General features: G+C 36.0%; 2 protein-coding genes across 3 annotated transcripts in view; one reads left to right on the forward strand and one right to left on the reverse strand.

Moving 5' to 3' along the window:
* The window catches only part of nlrc3 (NLR family, CARD domain containing 3), a 15476-nt gene extending 3716 nt beyond the window's left edge, over nt 1-11760 (forward strand). Inside the window, exons 2-19 of the mRNA XM_081352715.1 lie at nt 290-470; nt 1310-1570; nt 1649-3440; nt 4967-5053; nt 5673-5756; nt 5945-6028; nt 6641-6724; nt 6810-6893; nt 7006-7089; nt 7172-7255; nt 7360-7443; nt 8259-8342; nt 8736-8819; nt 9334-9417; nt 9503-9586; nt 10408-10491; nt 11285-11368; nt 11568-11760. Of these exons, the coding sequence (XP_081208841.1) occupies nt 377-470; nt 1310-1570; nt 1649-3440; nt 4967-5053; nt 5673-5756; nt 5945-6028; nt 6641-6724; nt 6810-6893; nt 7006-7089; nt 7172-7255; nt 7360-7443; nt 8259-8342; nt 8736-8819; nt 9334-9417; nt 9503-9586; nt 10408-10491; nt 11285-11368; nt 11568-11658 (3417 nt within the window). The 5' untranslated portion in view covers nt 290-376 and the 3' untranslated portion in view covers nt 11659-11760. The remainder of the gene's footprint in view (nt 1-289; nt 471-1309; nt 1571-1648; nt 3441-4966; nt 5054-5672; nt 5757-5944; nt 6029-6640; nt 6725-6809; nt 6894-7005; nt 7090-7171; nt 7256-7359; nt 7444-8258; nt 8343-8735; nt 8820-9333; nt 9418-9502; nt 9587-10407; nt 10492-11284; nt 11369-11567) is intronic.
* cluap1 (clusterin associated protein 1) lies at nt 11669-18970 on the reverse strand. Of its 2 annotated transcripts, none has more exons than XM_081352716.1 (12): nt 18884-18970; nt 18448-18508; nt 18240-18351; nt 18043-18127; nt 17697-17876; nt 17261-17440; nt 15856-15989; nt 15355-15496; nt 15094-15166; nt 14040-14150; nt 13908-13960; nt 11669-12270 (listed from the first exon to the last, which is right to left on the reverse strand). In XM_081352716.1, the coding sequence occupies exons 2-12, from the start codon at nt 18467-18469 to the stop codon at nt 12088-12090; spliced, it is 1275 nt and encodes a 424-aa protein (XP_081208842.1). In that variant the 5' UTR covers nt 18470-18508; nt 18884-18970; the 3' UTR covers nt 11669-12087. The 2 variants fall into 2 exon arrangements, with proteins under 2 accessions (XP_081208842.1, XP_081208843.1); XM_081352717.1 differs by having other exon boundaries at nt 18240-18342; nt 18884-18953.
* Nucleotides 18971-19183: the final 213 nt, after the last annotated feature.

Raw genomic sequence — 19183 nt, forward strand, 5'->3', positions numbered from 1 at the left:
ACAGCTCTCGTGCTGTAACCATAGTAACACAATGTTTATTGATGTATGTGGGTAATGAGGTCAGGTCTTGGTTTCCACTGAACTGATATGTGCAATACCCCGTTCATTTACTAGTATACTAACATCACCAGAAACCATGACAAAAGCCAGAGTGTCACTATTCCACATTTCGTTAATTACAAAATATGCATCTAAGAAAATGTGAGCATTACTTGTCTGTGCAAATCTCTCATCTCATCTACAATGCCGTATCCATTTGATTGTTGTGTGTTGTGTTTGTGTGTTACAGAGGAATGGATCCTACTGAATCACACTGATGGTCTGATACCCAGCACACACACACTCGGACACGCTTTCCTTTTAGCGCTCTGCTGGGATGGCTAGACATGACCATATCCCATGGGAGGAATACTGCTACCTGGATCTGAAGTCCAATGCTCAAAAACAAGAGACTAGCAAAAGGATGGAAGGTAAAGATAGAGAGCCCACAAACACATTTTAAAACTCACATCTGTGGGTGTCTGTGCATAAAAATGACAAAAATATTACATTTTAATAAAATACATAGTTTTTTGTTTATTGTATATTTGTATGTATAAATACGTACATTTGTATTTAATATTTGTATTTAATATTTTTTATACATAATGAAATAGTATAAATGTACAATACTGACAATTTCTCTGTCATCAGCAATATCAGCCATTAATAGTGAATATTAAATACCTTAGCAGATCCATGCATGCCTGTGCATATTTTTTTTTGTAATATTTTTATATATTTATATTTGTAAATATATTTGTATTTCATATTTTTGATTAAAAAATGTAGTATAGATTTTTAATACAGACCATTTCTTATTTCGTATAATCATAACAGCTATTAATATTAAATATTAAAATGTATAGGCTACATTTAAATTTTTTTTTTTGATAATTACAATAATGTTACATTTGTTAACATTACATTGCATAAACTAACAATGAAAAATACTTTTAAAACATTTATTAATCTTAATGTCAAATTTCAACATTTACTGATACACCTTTAAAATTAAAAGTTGCATCTATTAATATTATTTTAATGGACCTGAGGTAAAAATGAACAGTTGTATTTTTATGAACTAATGTTAAGATTAATAAATACTGTGACAAATGTGTTGCTCTAATGCATTAACTAATAAAGTGTACAATAAATGTAAAGTGTTATCGAATTAATTTTCAGTACTAGAAGAAAATTCAGTATCTTTGCATCCCTATCTCTAAAAGCTTATGCTACATGTTCTTGGTGTATGTATTTTTTTCTTCAGATCCCGGGTGGTTACGCAGACACCAGGCTTTGTTGCAAAGGTTCTTATCCACCTCCATCTTGGTAAATGTGGTCCATCACATGCGAAAAGCAGACCTGCTCAATACAGAGGAGGCGGGGCTTATCCAGGAAATGGGGGCTTTGAAGGATAAACTGCATTTATTGGTTGAGTTCCTGTCTGTCACTGATCCACATGGCGCCGCCCTTCAGACTTATCTTCAAAGTTCACACCCGACTGAGTACAACCTTATAACTGTACATGGTATGCATGACTTTATTTGTCATTTTCCAATCACTTTTCATCCCTGAGTTCCTCACTTCTCCCTCTTTCTCTCCGCAGACTCTGTGGTTCGACCGCATAAAGACGCTCTACTTCAGCGACTCAAAGAAGATGAAAAAACATTTGCGCAACCCGGCGGAAGCTCACACGGTTCCGCTTTCCTCCTTATTGAGTGCGTATCTGACCTTCAGCAGCGAGAACACGACCTCGTACAGGTGTCAGTCAACAGAGGGGCGGGGCCTCTTCACGGTAGAGCACTGGGATTGGACAAGCTGATTGTGCCTTTGACGAGGGTTAGCACCGCCCCACGTGTGACGCTGACCGTGGGCGTGGCTGGCAGTGGGAAGACCCGGATGGTCCACCGTTTCATCCAACTTTGGAGCAGCGGTCACATCTATCCAGAGCTGAGTCTTGCGATCCCCATTGCATGCTGGGAATTGAGCAGTTTCGATCGGTTATCGGTCGAGCGCTTGCTACGGTTGTTCGTTCCGTATGATAACGTGGATGTAATTATTTTGAATGAGTCCTGCAAAATATTACTAATTTTGGATGGATTGGAAGAATTTCGCCAATCGTTGGATTTCGCAGATGCTCCGCCCACTAGCGACCCTCGTCGCGAAATTCCAGTATCGGACCTCATTGCGAATATTGTACGAGGTAACCTTTTGCCATGGGCAACACTCTGGCTTCTGTCAAGGCCTGGTGTTGGCGCGAAAGTTCCCGCGGGATTGGTCGATCGTGTGACAGAAGCCCCGCCTCTTTTGCGAACGCAAATAAAGAACTATATTAATCATTGTATTACGAACACATTAGATAGGCACTCTTTATCACAAGAGAGCTCATCGTCTCAAACGCACATACCTGAGGATGTCCCCTCTCAAGTGTGGACTTACCTGAATTCTCAGAAACCGTTGCTCATTTTGTCTTCCGTCCCCGCGGTCTGCCACATTATCGTGACAACATTATCGCACCTTATAAAGTTGGAGTCAGATTCCACGCCCCTTCCCCGGACTCTAACAGAAGTCTACGCCCACTACTGTTGGCCACACCTCTCTGGATCAGATCCGGCCAGTGGCGGCATCAGGAAGCCGCTGAGCTCTCTGGGTCGTCTTGCGTTTTATAGCCTTTTACGGCGACGGTATACATTCAGCGAGAACGAATTGCGAACTTACGGTGTTGACGTACCTCCTCAGGTTGGGACTCTCGGCCACCGCATCCTTCAGCGCAAGCAAAGCTGGTCGTCCGAAAGCGTGGTGTGGCAGTTCACGCACACGTCTGTGCAGGAATTCCTGGGAGCTCTTTTTTACTACGTTTCGTCAAGGCGGGGGATGTTTGATCTGTTCTCCGAAAGTAGTGTCTCCTGGCCCCGCATTGGCTTCCACAGTCACTACCGGGCAGCGCTGCAGAAAACCAACCAATCGGACGCCGCAGCGCAAGGCAACCTCGACCTCTTCATGCGCTTCTTGTCAGGGCTGATGTCTCCGGCGGTCACCGCTTTGCTAGGTGGTCCTCTGGGCGTTTCCCGCGAGGAGCAGGTGACCCAGCGCACCACGGCGACAAATTTGCTTCAGAATACGGTGACGGGGACAGGAGGCGACGCCGTAAGTATGCGCAGCGTCACAATGGTCACGTGTCTGGCGGAGCTGCAACAAGGGGAGTGGCTACGGTCAGTGGAGGAGGATCTCATTAACTGCGGCCTGCGGGGAAAACTGAAGGGTGGAGTTTGCTCTGTGCTAGCTTACTTGTTGCAAGTATCAGATGCATGTACAGAAGAAACGCAACTGTCTAATTGCCTAGACTCCTCCTCCCTAAAGAGGCTCCTCCCACAGCTGCTGTACTGCAGTAATCTGAGGTAAAACGCGCATGGAAATACACATATTCTTAGATGCTTGCAAAGAAAATGCCCTTATGGGGTTAATTTACCCAAAACTGACATTTCTGTCATTAATTACTCACCCTCATGTCGTTCCAAACCCGTAAGATTTTCGTTCATCTTCGGTACACAAATGAAGATATTTTTGGTGAAATCTGAGAGCTTTCTGTCCCTCCATAAACAACTACGCAACTGACACTTAATAAATAAGGTCCAGAACGATAGGAAAGACATCATAAAACTTAAGTAATCCATGTGACTACAGTGGTTTACCTAGATTTTATGAAGCGACGCGAGTGCTTTGTTTGCACAAAAAAGAAAATATTGACCTGCAGTCCAGTAGGGGGAGCACCACGACGCATGTGTATTGTGTTGTTGACTTAAGACCGGAAGTGAACGCGCTTTGGATAATATCAGAGAAAATCTAATGAGGGGCTTTGATAATATTATAGATAATAATATAGTCCGTAGAAAGGCTTTGATAATATTATTAATATTATTATAAAACAATATGAGGGTGAGTAATTAAAGGGTTAGTTCACCCAAAAATGAAAATTCTGTCAGTAATTACTCACCCTCATGTTGTTCCAACCGCGTAAGACCTTCGTTCATCTTCGGAACACAAATTAAGATATTTTTGATGAAATCTGAGCCATATCTGAATCCTCCATAGGCTGAAACTTGCTGGCCCAGAAAAGTTATTAAAGAGATCGTTAATATAGTCCAAGTGACTACAGTGACTCAATATTATGTATATCAAGCGACGAGAATACTTTTTGTGCGCAAAAACAAACAAAAATAACGACTTTATTCCACTATTCATTTCCTTCTCTCTGGACCTCTAGTTGGTTTGCGTAGTGTTTTTGCGCAGCGCGTCCGTGTTACACGTCACCACGTAGGCTCACTATTGGCCGACGCCAGTCATGTGTGTGATGCGTGATGACGTGCAACACAGACGCGCAGCGCAAAAACACTACGAGGCCCAGAGAGAAGGAAATGAAAAGTGGAATAAAGTCGTTATTTTTGTTTGTTTTTGCGCACAAAAAGTATTCTCGTCGCTTGATATACTTAAGATTGAGTCACTGTAGTCACTTGGACTATATTAACGATCTCTTTAATAACTTTTCTGGGCCAGCAAGTTTCGGACACAATAGCAGCCTATGGAGGATTCAGATATGGCTCAGATTTCATCAAAAATATCTTAATTTGTGTTCCGAAGATGAACGAAGGTCTTACGCGGTTGGAACAACATGAGGGTGAGTAATTACTGACAGAATTTTCATTTTTGGGTGAACTAACCCTTTAATGACAGAATTTGTGGGTGAACTAAGCCTTTTTAACACATCAATTTACACTGGCAAATGCAAACACAAATTATTAAATAAAAGACAGTAAAAGTAGTCTCTACACTTTGAGTGATATATTTCAGCGACACTTTAGATTTGTGTGTGGAATAAACAAAACGTTTTTCAATTAAAATATATTGTGTGTCCTTTGTATTACAGAATGGAAAACAATGAATTTAAGGAAGGTGCCATGGAGCTGTTGGGAAGTCTGTTGAGTGCTAAAGAGTGCCATATTCAGATGCTCAGGTACCAGTGTTATTTTAGGATTACTGATGTACTATTAATACTTTGAGATTGTTTTTATTTTAATTTTAGTCAACGAGTAATTTGTTGTGTGTCATTTTTATTAGATTTTGTCTTTTAACCCTAGTGAAAAAAAAACTCTGTCAAAATGTATATGATTTATTTCATACTATAATCCATTACCATACTGACATATCGCTTGAGACATAATTAAACTTTATTTGGATAACTTCTTTATTGCACAATGCACATTTCTTAATATTAAGCCTAAAATGTGTTTTAATATCACTATTAGTAAGGATAGTATATAATCTATAAATGCAAGATATTTAAAGTATGCCTAAAGTATTCTTGCAATAATTCCAGTTTAGCACAATCAAATATACATAAGTGCATTAAGTACAAAATTAGTTGTTAGTATACAAAAAGTACAATTGCAGGGTATTTATATTAAGTATATACTGTATTTGTAGTATACTTAGCTTGTTTATGTTAAAATTCTTTTCTTCAAGTATCAAATTTTTTTTTTTTTTATGGTTTTAATTTTAGATTTAATAACCCTGTGAGGTACACACATTTACACATAAAACTTATTGACTTGTTTAATCTCTCTCTTTTCTAGTCTGGCTGACAACTCAATCAGCAGTAAAGGAATTAATCCACTCAGTCGGGCTCTACTCGTCAACAGAACCCTCACGACCCTGGAGTCAGTGACTTTATTAACAAAAATTTGTTTGTTTTTTGTATTTGTATATTGTATTTTTGTGCATTATATTGTATTTTCAATACTATATTTTAACTTGGTCACTGAATAATATATGCAAACTAATGTGATATGTCCTTTCCTTTGCCCTTGATCCTTATAAGCTGAATCAATCTTGTTTCTTCTCTTAGCCTCCGAGGCAACAACATCAGCGCCAAGGGAGCAAAGACCTTGAGCGAGGCACTAAAAATGAATCAGGTCCTCGTGTCAGTCAAGTGAGTTCTAATAAACCATTATAGAATTGTGACAGCTGTAATTTATAATATAATATAATATAATATAATATAATTAGTGTTGTCAAGTTGATTAATCGCGATTAATCATATCTAACATAAAGTTATGTGTGTGTGTGTTTGTTGGTATACAGTATATATATATATATATATATATATATATATATATATATATATATATATATATATATATATATATATATATATATCAAACTTTTATGTTAGATGCGATTAATTGACTTGACAGCACTAAATATAATAGCCTATAATATAATTAAATGTAATATAATATAATATTTAATTATTTAAAAATGCTACATTTCTAATTTCATAAATTATATTAAAAAAATAACAAATGAGGTCCTTATGTCAGTCAAGTGCATTCTGATTAGCCATAACAAAATTGTTTAGAATATTTATAATGTAATTAATTCATTTATATAATTTTTTATTAAATAAAACAATTTAAATTTTAATTAAAATTTGATTTAAAACATTTTTTTTTAATAAATTAAAGTAATAAAAAACAACTTTAATGTGTACATTTAAGTCCTAAAGCATTTAATATGTGTGTTTATGTGTTGATTGATGTAGTTTGCAGAGTAATCACATAGAGGATGACGGTGCTCGTGCGCTGGCGGACGTTCTTCAGTCAAACCGAAAGCTCACCACACTGAAGTGAGTCTGTGTTTCACTGTGTGTGTGTGGGTGTGTGTGTGCTTTAATAGAGCATCATGCAAATGCAAATCTTCATGCATTGCAGTCTTCAGAAGAACGGCATTGGAGCAGAAGGAATGAAAAAAATCGCAGACGCCCTCACAAAGAATCAAACTCTACAAGATCTCAAGTAAGATTCTCAGGTGTCCGCTTAAAGTCTGATTGAGTGATTAACGGAGAGATGGAACTCTCTATTGAGAATAATTGCGTGTGTGTGTGTGTGTGTGTGAATGTTTCTACAGTGTGTCCGGCAATCATCTGGGTGATTTGGGAACAGTGGCTCTGGCTCAAGCGCTTATGGTCAACCACGTTCTCCACACGCTCAGGTAAAACACACTCTGTTAGCGAGTTCATTTGAATCTATCCAGTACAGAAGCAGCTCTGAATGAGTGTGTGTCTCTGCTTTAGTCTTCAGAGTAACTCTGTGAGTGACAGAGGCATTCGAGCGCTCTCACACGCTCTTCAATCAAACCGAGGACTCAGCTGTCTGAAGTATGTCAATACATGGCCATTTCAAACACCACAGTATTAAACTATTAAACATTTATGTTCTGGCTAAGAAATAATGCTGTTTTTGTGTATATTTTTGGTGGCAGTCTAAGGGAGAATTCAATTGGAGTTTCTGGTGCCAAAGACATCGCCAAAGCCTTAAAAGTCAACACGTGTCTTAGAGAACTGGAGTAAGTACACACAGACATATGATTTATATATATATATATATATAGTATATTTACACATATTTATTATAAATATTTTAGATTTGTATAATATAGACATTTTAATATTATAAGTTATTATAATGAACACATACATATTTATAATAAAATATATATTTTTAATAAAAATCAAATATTAAAAATATTTTATATAAGTAAAAGTAAATAAAAAAATAAACAAAATATAATGTTTAATAAAACATAAATATAATATGTATTTATATGTTTAATAAAACATAAATATAATATGTATTTATTAAATAATACTAAATATTTTATAGTCTTTCATAATTATAATCAGCTTTATAAATGTGAGAGTTTTCCCCCCAAATTAGAGTTTAGAAAAATAAATGTGTTTAGAAAAATAAATGTGTGTGCTGACCATTTATCAAATGATTACCTTAAAGGGATAGTTCACCTAAAAATTTTAATTCTGTCATAATTTATTCCAAACCTGCATCAATTTCTTTCTTCTTCTGAACACAAAAGAAGATATTTTGAAGAATGTTGTTAACAGTTGATGGACCCTATTGACTTATATAGTAATCATACTATGGAAGTCGATGGGGTCCATCAACTGTTTGGTTCCCAACATTCTTCAAAATATCTTCTTTTGTGTTCAGAAGAAGAAAGAAATTACATTTTTGGTAATTTTCATTTTCACCATCTATTGAGCTTCTGTTATCCGCACAACTCACTTCTTCATAATGCAACACTTTTCATTGAGCTGAACGTATTACAGATCATTTATCTGTGTTTTATCTGTGTTTGTGTTGAAGTCTGACCGCTAATCTTCTTCATGATGAGGGTGTGACAGCCATCGCTGAAGCCATGAGGGTCAACAGAGCGATCACGTCCTTACAGTGAGTTAACTCAACTGAGTTTAAAGGAACACTCCACCGTTTTTTCATATTAAACTATGTTATTCCCTTAACTAACGATTGAGTGCACTTGAGTGAAAACGTGGAGGTGTTTGGTCACTTCTAGCTTCATCTCTGTTTGGTCCCTAATGAATGAACTGGGCTAAGCTAAGTGCTATCAAAGTGTCACCGCGCGCCAGAGTGATTGAGTGCACGCACTGAGACGTAGAACATAGAACATAGTTTAATATGAAAGAACGGTGGAGTGTTCCTTTAAGACAATAGACACAAGCTAATGAGAACCTTAAACATCAACCATGTGACTGGCAGTCAGGAAATGATATCATCTACTGAAGGTCAGGATGTGATGTCATGCTGTGTGTGTGTGTGTTTCAGCCTCCAGTGGAACTTCATGAAGGCTGGAGCTGCTAAAGCTTTAGCTCAGTCTCTCATGAGCAACACCTGCATTCAGCTTCTGGAGTAAGACTGTCTATTCTACTTCCTCATGCATCAACCTCTATCAATCTTTTTTCACATCAACACCACTTTTAAAAATAAAATAAAAGGTTCTTCAATGGTGCTTTGAAGCACCTTATATTCTTCACTCTTAAAAATAAAAGTTCTTTATTGGGATCGATGTTTCCATGAAGAACATTTAACATCCATGGAATCTTTCCATTGCACAAAATGTTCTTCACACAAAGAAAAAATGGTTGTTTTAAGATCTATTCACTGAAAGGTTCTTTGGGGAACCAAAAATGGTTCTTCTATGGCATTCGCTACTAAAACTTTAGAACCTATATTTTAATAAGTGTACATGTTCTTCAGATGTGTGTTTTGGTTTGTCCTTTAAAGCACTTCTACACAGAAGATTTACTAAAGAACTCGAAAATAACTCCTTGTGGTTCTTGTTGGAATTAACCATTATTTTTAAAGAGTGCATGTCTCCACTTCATTGTATAGTGAAGTGTGTGTGATGAGTGTTTCCTCTCAGTCTGCAGGAGAACGCTCTTGGTGATAATGGTGTCGTCGCTCTGGCCTGTGCTCTGAGGTCAAACTCTTCTCTCAATGTGCTCTAGTGAGTCTCTTCAGCTGTCTTCATATTTCATGGCTATTTGCTAAAGCTGGTTGTGTGTGACCTTGCGTGTGTGTGTGTGTTGTAGTCTTCAGGGTGTATCAGCAGGTAAATCAGGGGCCGTTGCACTAGCCAACGCTCTGGTCGTCAATGAAACCCTTCATACACTAGAGTAAGTACACAAGTACACATACACATCCATCCATCCGTTGTTCTTTTGATCTATCTATCTATCTATCCATCCATCCATCCATCCATCTGTCCATCCGTTGTTCTGTTGATCTATCTATCTATCTATCTATCTATCTATCTATCTATCTATCTATCTATCTATCTATCTATCTATCTATCTATCTATCTATCTATCTATCTATCTATCTATCGTTCTGTTGATCTATCTATCTATCCATCCATCCATCCGTTGTTCTGTTGATCTATCTATCTATCTATCTATCTATCTATCTATCTATCTATCTATCTATCTATCTATCTATCTATCTATCTATCTATCTATCTATCTATCTATCTATCTATCTATCTATCTTTTTATCTATCTATCTATCTATCTATCTATCTATCTATCTATCTATCTTTTTATCTATCTATCTATCTATCTATCTATCTATCTATCTATCTATCTATCTATCTATCTATCTATCTATCTATCTATCGTTCTGTTGATCTATCTATCTATCCATCCATCCATCCGTTGTTCTGTTGATCTATCTATCTATCTATCTATCTATCTATCTATCTATCTATCTATCTATCTATCTATCTATCTATCTTTCCATCTTTCCATCTTTCCATCTTTCCATCTTTCCATCCATCCATCCATCCATCCATCCATCCATCCATCCATCCATCCATCCATCCATCCATCCATCCATCCATCCATCCATCCATCCATCCATCCATCCATCCATCCATCCATCCATCCATCCATCCATCCATCCATCCATCCATCCATCCAATATTTTGTTGTTGTTTTAGTCTGCGTGGAAACTCCATCGGGATGGAAGGAGCGAAGGCGTTTTCCAGCGCTCTAAAGAACAACAGGGGTTTGAGAAGTCTGAAGTATGTCTACAAACACATTATTTTCCCTATATATTCCTACATCCTAATCTAAACAGATCTGACAGATAAACTCTAACCCTCTGTGGGATCCCTAAGTGCACTCGCGCTTTGCAGAACTGTGGCTGGTATCCAGTACAGTAATCATGCTTTTGTTTGGGGTTATTTTTTTACATTTGCAAAACATATTACACTACTCTATAAAAGTTTGTAGTAATTCAGATTTTTTTTTTTTTTTAAGTCTCTTCTGCTCACTAAGGCTGCATTTACTTGATCAAAAATACAGTAATATAATGAAATATTATTACAATTTAAATCACTTTTTTTCTATTGTAATATATGTTAAAATGTAATTTATTCCTGTGATTAAAGCTGAATTTTCAGCATCATTACTCCAGTCTTCAGTGTCACATGATCCTTCAGAAATCATTCTAATATGATGATTTGATGCTCAAGAAACATTTCTGATTATCATTATCAATGTTGAAAACAGTTGTGCTGCTTCATATTATTGTGGAAACTGTGATACATTATTTATTCTTTGGTTAATTTAAAGTACAGCATTTTTTTTTTTTAAATAGAAATCTTTTGTAACATGATCAATATTTTACTGTCACCTTTGATCAATTTAATGCATCCATGCTGAATATAAGTATTATTTTCCTAAACATTAAAACAAATGCAAATAAATGTTGGCATATGAAGTAAATGAATCTTAGCATGTGAGAAGATGCTTGTATTTTTATTTCCAAACAGAACATGAATGTTGAAATAACATATTTGCACATGTTTGTAGTCTACAGGAGAACTCTCTGGGGATGGACGGAGCGATCTTCATCGCGACTGCGCTGAGAGGAAACCATCAGCTCACCTACATCAAGTCAGTCTGTGTGTGTGTGTGTGTGTGTGTGTGTGTGTGAACCGCTGTCTGTGAGTGAGAGGTTTAACCACAGAGTGTTACGATAGCATGGCACGTGGGTGAGGCTGTGATTCTGCAGACTGAGCATTTTTAGTTTGCAGTGAATGGCACAAGTTCTCGAGTGTGACTTGTCTGTGATGTGTTGCGTTTTTCTCTTCAGTCTCCAGGGTAACGGCATCGGCGAGTCGGGGGCAAAGGTCGTGTCAGACGCCATCAAAGCTGGTACACCAGATTGTGTGGTGGATATCTAGCACACGTACAAATGTTCAAAAAACATGTTTATTTAGAGTCTTATTCATGTACATATTTTTGTTTATGTATTAAAGTTGTGTAATAATAAATGTTTATTTTATAAAACAGAACTGACAGAGATGTTGCCATTATAAAATAACAATTTTGTTGAACTTTCACTCACATGAATACAAATAACTGAGAATTTTAAAGGCAATTGAACACTTGAATACAAACAAGAAGATATATTCGTTTTTGGGAAATTACATTTGGGTATTTACATATATTTACTTTTTTCCATGTCATGAAAAAAACATTTATTGTATATGGTCACATTCAGTTTGATGCAGCAAGTTACATAAGAATTGATTGGCCAACTAAGCGTATTTTTCCATGTTAGCGTATTAATGTTTTTCCATTTACAAGCAACTGCATGATCAAGTTGCACGTTAAAAATCATTGTCGCTCTCCTCAAGGATTTGTGGGTGTAGCGATCGCTTTGACCGTCCGGCTTTGGCAGAGGAGCCCTCCAGACTGTCATTGTCTTCGTCCAGATCCTCGTTTTCCTCCTCATCTTCATCTTCCTCACCATCTTCATCATCATCATCTACGTCAATCTCGCTGTTCTCTGACTGCAAACCAAAATACATTGTGAATTATATAACAGAACACACACACACACAGCGGTCACTGGATGGTAACTGGAACGAGGCTCAATTAATACCCCTAATTCAGAATTATAAGAATGAGTAATTATGAGAATGTCCAGGAGTTCACACCAGTGTTGTTGTTGATAGCTAAAACAAAAATATATATATATATATTTTTTTTTTAATTGAAAGCTATCTTATAAAATATAAATATTAAATGAAAAACATAAACTTTTAAAAACTTTGACCAAGTTCAGTTAGTTAGCTTAACACTGACTGAAATAAAATAAGTTTGAGATAAATTATTATAAAAATATTTAAAAAATTAAAAATGACAAAAGCACATAAAAACGTGAACTGAAATGATAAAATAAAAGCTAATTTAAAATGTTACTAAATACTGCAGAGGCCTGTTCACACAAAGAATATTAACAATAAAGATAAGTATATTAGCATCCACACCAACGTAAAATATGTTTATAAGCACAGTCTGCAGTTTTGTCATCTGCAGCTTTAAATGCACGAGCTATATTAAGTTGGTAGATTCTGATTGGCTGTCAATGTTTTTATGGTTCATCAGCTGAAAAAAAATCATTGTGAAAGTGATTCCGTCATTGTCGTTATAGTTGTGGTGTGGACGTGCGTTTGGAGATTAATATTATGTAAATGAAGTGGTAAATTTTTGCGCAAACTTGCTTCATAAAACTGAGGTTAAACCACTGGAGTCACATGGATTCATTTATGATGTATTTACTATCGTTCTGGGGCTTGAAAGTGGTAGTTGCTTAGGCTGTCAACGGATGGCTCAGATTTCATCAAAAAGATCTTCATTTGTGTTCCGAAGATGAACGAAAGTCTTACGGGTTTAGACCGACATGATGACAGAATCTTTATTTTTGGGAGAACTAAATAACACTGGCGCAAACACGCACTCAAACACACACACACACACCACCTTTCTTCTCTTTTGCTTCCGGCCGCTGCCGGACAGACGAGCTCGTTCCTTTACTCTGGACTTGAAGAACGAGTGCAGAAGAAGAGAAAGAGAGATGGAGTGAAAATGGAGTGAATGAAATGAGAGCTGGTGGCATATACAGTGTAGAGATCATGGAGGAAAAACAGGGAAATGTGAAGGAAACAAAGAAAGCCAGAGAGCTTGGAAACCATGACTGGCTAAATAATCTGAAGAATATAACAGAATAAATGAGGAAAAAGTTGGTTCAGAGTATTGATCTTTATTAATCTCTGTTAACTGTTAGTTCATGTTCGCTGAAGTCCATTAAATAATATTAAGACACAACTTTTGATTTTAATAATGTATTAGTAAATGTTGACTTTAAGATGAACAAAGATTAAGAAATGCTTTAGAAGTATGTTTCATTGTTAGTTTAGGTTAACTAATTTAGTTAACTAATGATAACAAATGGAACCTTATTGAAAAGTGTTACCAAAAAAACTGAAAAATGCACATAAAAGTTCTAAAACTTAATCTAAAATGAAAATGAAAACTGAAATAAAAGCTAATTCAAAATATTAATTAAATATTCCAAATGTTTAAGGATAATCCTAAACGAACAACTTTTGGTCAGTATGATGTATGTGAACGTGTGTGTTCTCACCTCTTCACTGTCTTCTCCTCTCATACTGCCAATGAATCGAGCGCCACCTCGACCTGCAGACATCAGGAATCAGAAATGTGTGTGAGTCAGGCAGCAGATGATGTGGGACTTATGCTGAACGTCTTCCATCACCTGATATCTGAGCGTGTCGTGCAAGGTGTGATCTGGGCTGCTGCCCGTCATCCATGTCGCTGTCAGATCCTTCATCCTCTGGTATGTCCACATCGGAGTCTTCATCTTTCACTACAGAGGAAGAGAAGCAGTGAGATTTTTGACGCACGTCCTGATTTTGCAGAGTTAGACGCGTTCCTACGGAAGCGTATTGCATTCACTTGAGGAAAAAAAATCTACTCTGTTTTTCTGAATTAACGAGTTAATTATCTCAGAATTACGAGATAATTTTTCATGGAAAAAAAGTTTTTGCTCTGTTTTTCTGAATTATAATGACTTAATTATCTCAAAATTATGAGATAATGTTTTTTTTAATAAAAATATTTGCTCTGTTTTTCTGAATTAGTGACTTAATTATCTCAGAATTATGAGATAATTTTTCATAAATAAAAAGTTTTGATTCTGTTTTTCTGAATTAATGAGTTAATTATCTCAGAATTATGAGATAATTAAGTCATTAATTCAGCAAAAAAAATTAAATAAAAAATTATCTCATAATTTTGAGATAATTAACTCGTTAATTCAGAAAAACAGAGCAAATATTTTTATTTCAAGAAAACATTATCTCATAATTTTGAGATAATTAAGTCATTAATTCAGAAAAACAGAGCAAAAACTTTTTATTCATGAAAAATTATCTCGTAATTCTGAGATAATTAACTCATTAATTCAGAAAAACAGAGTAGATTTTTTTTTTCTCAAGTGAATGCAATACGCTTCCGTACGTTCCTGGATCAACATTCCTGTCTGAAAATGTAATCCTAACCATATCCCTACACCTAAACCTAACCCTACCCATGAGTTATCTAAAAACACTGATGTAGAAGCACCTAACCCTGGTTGTAGGTCTAAACTTGACAAACTGTAAACTTGTCCCTCAAATCTGATTGGTTGAATGGAAAGTTGTTCCAGGATCAGCAAAGATGTTGATCCAGGAACATGTTGTATTTGACGAAATCAGGTTCTGCATCTTCGACAGAGCTCAAACGTGTGTGTTTGAATGTGTTTGACCCACCTCCACTCCTCATGAGTCTCTTCTCCTCCTCTTTTAATTTGTTTTGTCTCATTTTCATTGCCATTTCTGCTTCCTGGAAGAAAACAGCCAAAGGAGTCATTAGGGAAACATCAGCATCAGTGAATTGCTGAGGTGAATTTGGGTGAGATATGACAGAAATATCAGTCTTTTATTATTAATATATTTAGCTGGATAAGTGAAATGATGAGGTTTAGGTACAGGCCTCGTATGAGTACCAGAGGGAAGTTCCACTGATCGTACCTCGAAGCGCTCCTGCTCGGCTCTGTGATAGTCGTCCAGCTGCTGCTCCAGGAAACTGAGGTTACGGAACTTCTCCACATACGTCTGGTAGTGTCTCTGCAAGTCTTCCTCGATCTTCTCATACTCATCCATAAACGCTGGACTACATATTGAAACACAGTGACAGAGAGTGTTTTAATAGTTTGTGCATTTGTATATTTTGTCCAGCAAGGGTTAACTAAAACTAAAACCATAAAAAGAAATTTAAAGCACTAAAATAACTAAAACTTAATAAAAATGATCTATCTATCTATCTATCTATCTATCTATCTATCTATCTATCTATCTATCTATCTATCTATATATATATATATTTAAAACTAATGAAAATGACAAAAACACAAAATAATTACTAAAACTTTAACTAAAAATTAATATAATTTTTTTTTTATGAATTCAAAATATTAACAAAAAATAATAGTATATGAATGATAGTGAAACGCCACAGCAGCAGCAGCTCACCGCACGCTCTGTAGAGTTTGTAAACGCTTCTGGTTCCTCTCCAGGTCCTGTTTCTTCTTCTCGATTTTGGCCTCCAGACTGGCCTCATCTGACGATACGTTATTGAGCAGATCCTTCGTCATTTGGATGCTCTCCTGAACACACACAAACAAACATACACAAGGACAGATGCCATTCAGACCACAGAATAACATCACAATTCTCCAAAGACTGTTCTTTTTGCTTGGTAAATAATTAAAGTGCGTTACTCGGTGAATGCACTAAAATCATCCTTTTCAAGAACTGACCTGAAACAGAAAGTGTTTTGAGTTCTCGTAGCCCTCTAGAGACTCGCTTAACAAACCTTCAAAGAACATTTATGGAGGATTTATGGAGGATTTTCCTCAGGTTATTTCTCAGAACAGGCAGTTTGAAATGATATATTTATATAAAAAAAACAACAACGATAAAATAAGCTAAAAAATCAAATGTAAAGTTACATTATTACATTTCTTATTTAATTAATTCCCTCAACAACTGTCATTTTTATTTAAGAATTCCCACGGTCGTGGAAGACCTGGATATATGATGGAATTTGTTCATTATAAAGTCACTAATACAATTTTATAGGATTTTTTATAATGAAAATTAATTTGTTCTAGTTATGTCAAGCTTTATTGATATATTTAACAATAAGCAGCTTTGCCATTACAGCAGAAGTACAAGAAATATCTTGCGGGACCTCTGAATACTGGGTCTCATTCACCAATAATTGTGTGGATTATTACGTATTTATACGCACAGGAGAACTCCTAAAGGAAAATCTTTGCCTACGCACATAAATTTGTTCTTAATCTCATTCTAATGTAAGTGAGGACAGTCATTTGCATAAAACACGCCCAATCCCAAAACGTGAAACATATGCCGCTTCTCTCTGCAGACGAGCAATGCCACGTGTGTCATTCTCAAACACAATAAACACCTTTTATACACACAAAGATTACAGACCTCTCATTAGCCAGCTGTACATAGGCATATATCTGTGTTTTTCAGAGAAACCTCGCATTTAAGATGACATTAAATTGTATTATTTATCAATTTTATTATATAATTTATTTTAAATAATATAATATAATTAAAGTTGTGTTAAGAATATAATACAGCAATCATGTGGCCTTTTTGTGGACGTGTGGTTTCAGTTGTTTTTTTCCGTAAATTTTGAATACATTTTAGTACGAACATTTTTGGTGAATCATGATTTGTTCGTGAAAACGTTTGTACGCAGATTTCATCCACAAATTTGTGCGTGCACATGCTTAGTGAAAGAGAGCCTTTGTTTTGGCAGTATTGAAAAGCCATCTAAAGCACACTGAAGTGATCAAAACAGGATCTTGTGATTGTGAACCTGCAAGGATCAGTGTTTTACCGTGACGTCTTTGACAGCCGCTCTCAGGGCTCTCTCTGTCTCAGTGATCTCCAGCGGTCGGGCTATCGCAGTCGCCCTGCTCTCTCTCAGGTCCTCTTCGTGCCCCAGCAGGTCAAACAGAGCTGCTCCCTTTGCTGTAATTTCAGATCCCAGCTGACGTGCCACCTTTAAATCAGCTATCTGCACACACACATAAACAAAACATCATGTAAATGATTGATTATGATGACACTAACTCATCTTGAAAAGTTTGCTTATGTTTAAAGGTATAGCGGAGGATCTTTCCGAATTTTAGATAAGACCCGCCCTCTCCACTTTTTGAAAAGTTTGATTGATTCACCAGAATGATTGACAATTAGGAGGACCAATAGTATAGGCATTTCACCTGGAAGTAAAAAAAATCCTCCGCTATACCTTTAAGTCTAACTCAATTCACCTTTGACCCCAGATCAAACTTGAACTTGCTGTTTTCGTCATTGTTCTGGTCACCACTGGCGTTCTCTTTGGTTTTCATGGCGTTATAGAGGATGCTGGTGATTTTCAGCATCTCTTTGACAGCGTAGCCATCTGCCTGATATAGACGCTTAAGATTCAGCTTCACATGAGCCTTGGCGGCCTAGAGAAACACAGAGAACATGACGTTAATTCAACATATGCTGTACTTTGATAGCTCACATCAGAAATAATTCTAAAAAAATACCGTGAAACATTTTTCACCCATTCTAGAGAAAAAAGTCTAAGTGAACAAATTTGATGATTATTAACACAATAATATAGTTCACCATAAATTGGGCCACAGCTTTGATGAAAAACACCCTGTCTGATTCGGTGTCAACATCACTGGGAATTTCCATCTGAGGTTCATATCTAGGGGAAGATACATAAAAATATATTTTTTTATATTCATGCATATTTAGCACATAAAGCTTTGAATTGAATGTAATTGAATGTCAGCCTCTCACATGTTAATATGTATTACCTCTTGACGAGCCAGATGAGAATCTCAGCTACTAAAGGAAAGTTTGGAGATCTGAAGTTTTCCATGGAGATGAGACGAGGATATCCAAGCGCTCGCATCATTTCTGTAAAATCTACATATTCAGATCATAACATAAGTCTTCAACAAATATTCATACACACTACATACTGCAAATATTACAGTAGTGCTTAGGTTTATGTTCACTTACTTCTCAGATCTCTAAAAGACATGATTGCTGTATTTTAAACCAGTGAACACAGGACTGTCGCCTATTAGACAAGAAGAAAAATGGAATGTCAATTCCACTAAAAGAAATACACTTTAATTGTTAATGTACACATAGATTTCAAATCTCAATGGAATCTTATATATACATACATACATAAATACACACACACATATATATATATATATATAAGATAATATATTTAACAACTTGTGTTGATGAGGGTACGAATTAGATACTAATTTCAACAAGCCTCATCAGATAAAAGCAGCTAGCTTGCTTGATCATCGACTTTTACCCTCCCTCTCAAATTCATGTCCAAATACCGACAATCGATAATGATAACAAACTTGTTGCCGTTTTAGATGTTAAACATGCCAAATAAGAGGGATAATTTGCATAAAAGCGGAATTCTTACTTGAATAAGCGTCTGTTGCTTTGTTCGTCACTATAGCAGCCAAATGGACCTATGGTAGCCCAGAAAGGACAAACAAATTACAAATGAGAAACGCGTTTTCTGAGGATGTTCATCTAAAAACTATTTTCTTGCGAAATTATTAAAGAAGAACCATTTACGTCTTGTATATCATAATAACAACGATCTCAACAATAATCCGATAGAATGTTCCACACAGTCAATAATTTTAAAGGATATTTTTAGATTATAAATTAAGAAATATACACAGACAATATCGAGAATGTACAGTTAAAATATTAA

This window comes from Scardinius erythrophthalmus, assembly GCF_964197995.2.
Source record: "Scardinius erythrophthalmus genome assembly, chromosome: 22".
NCBI classification, from domain to species: Eukaryota; Metazoa; Chordata; class Actinopteri; order Cypriniformes; family Leuciscidae; genus Scardinius; species Scardinius erythrophthalmus.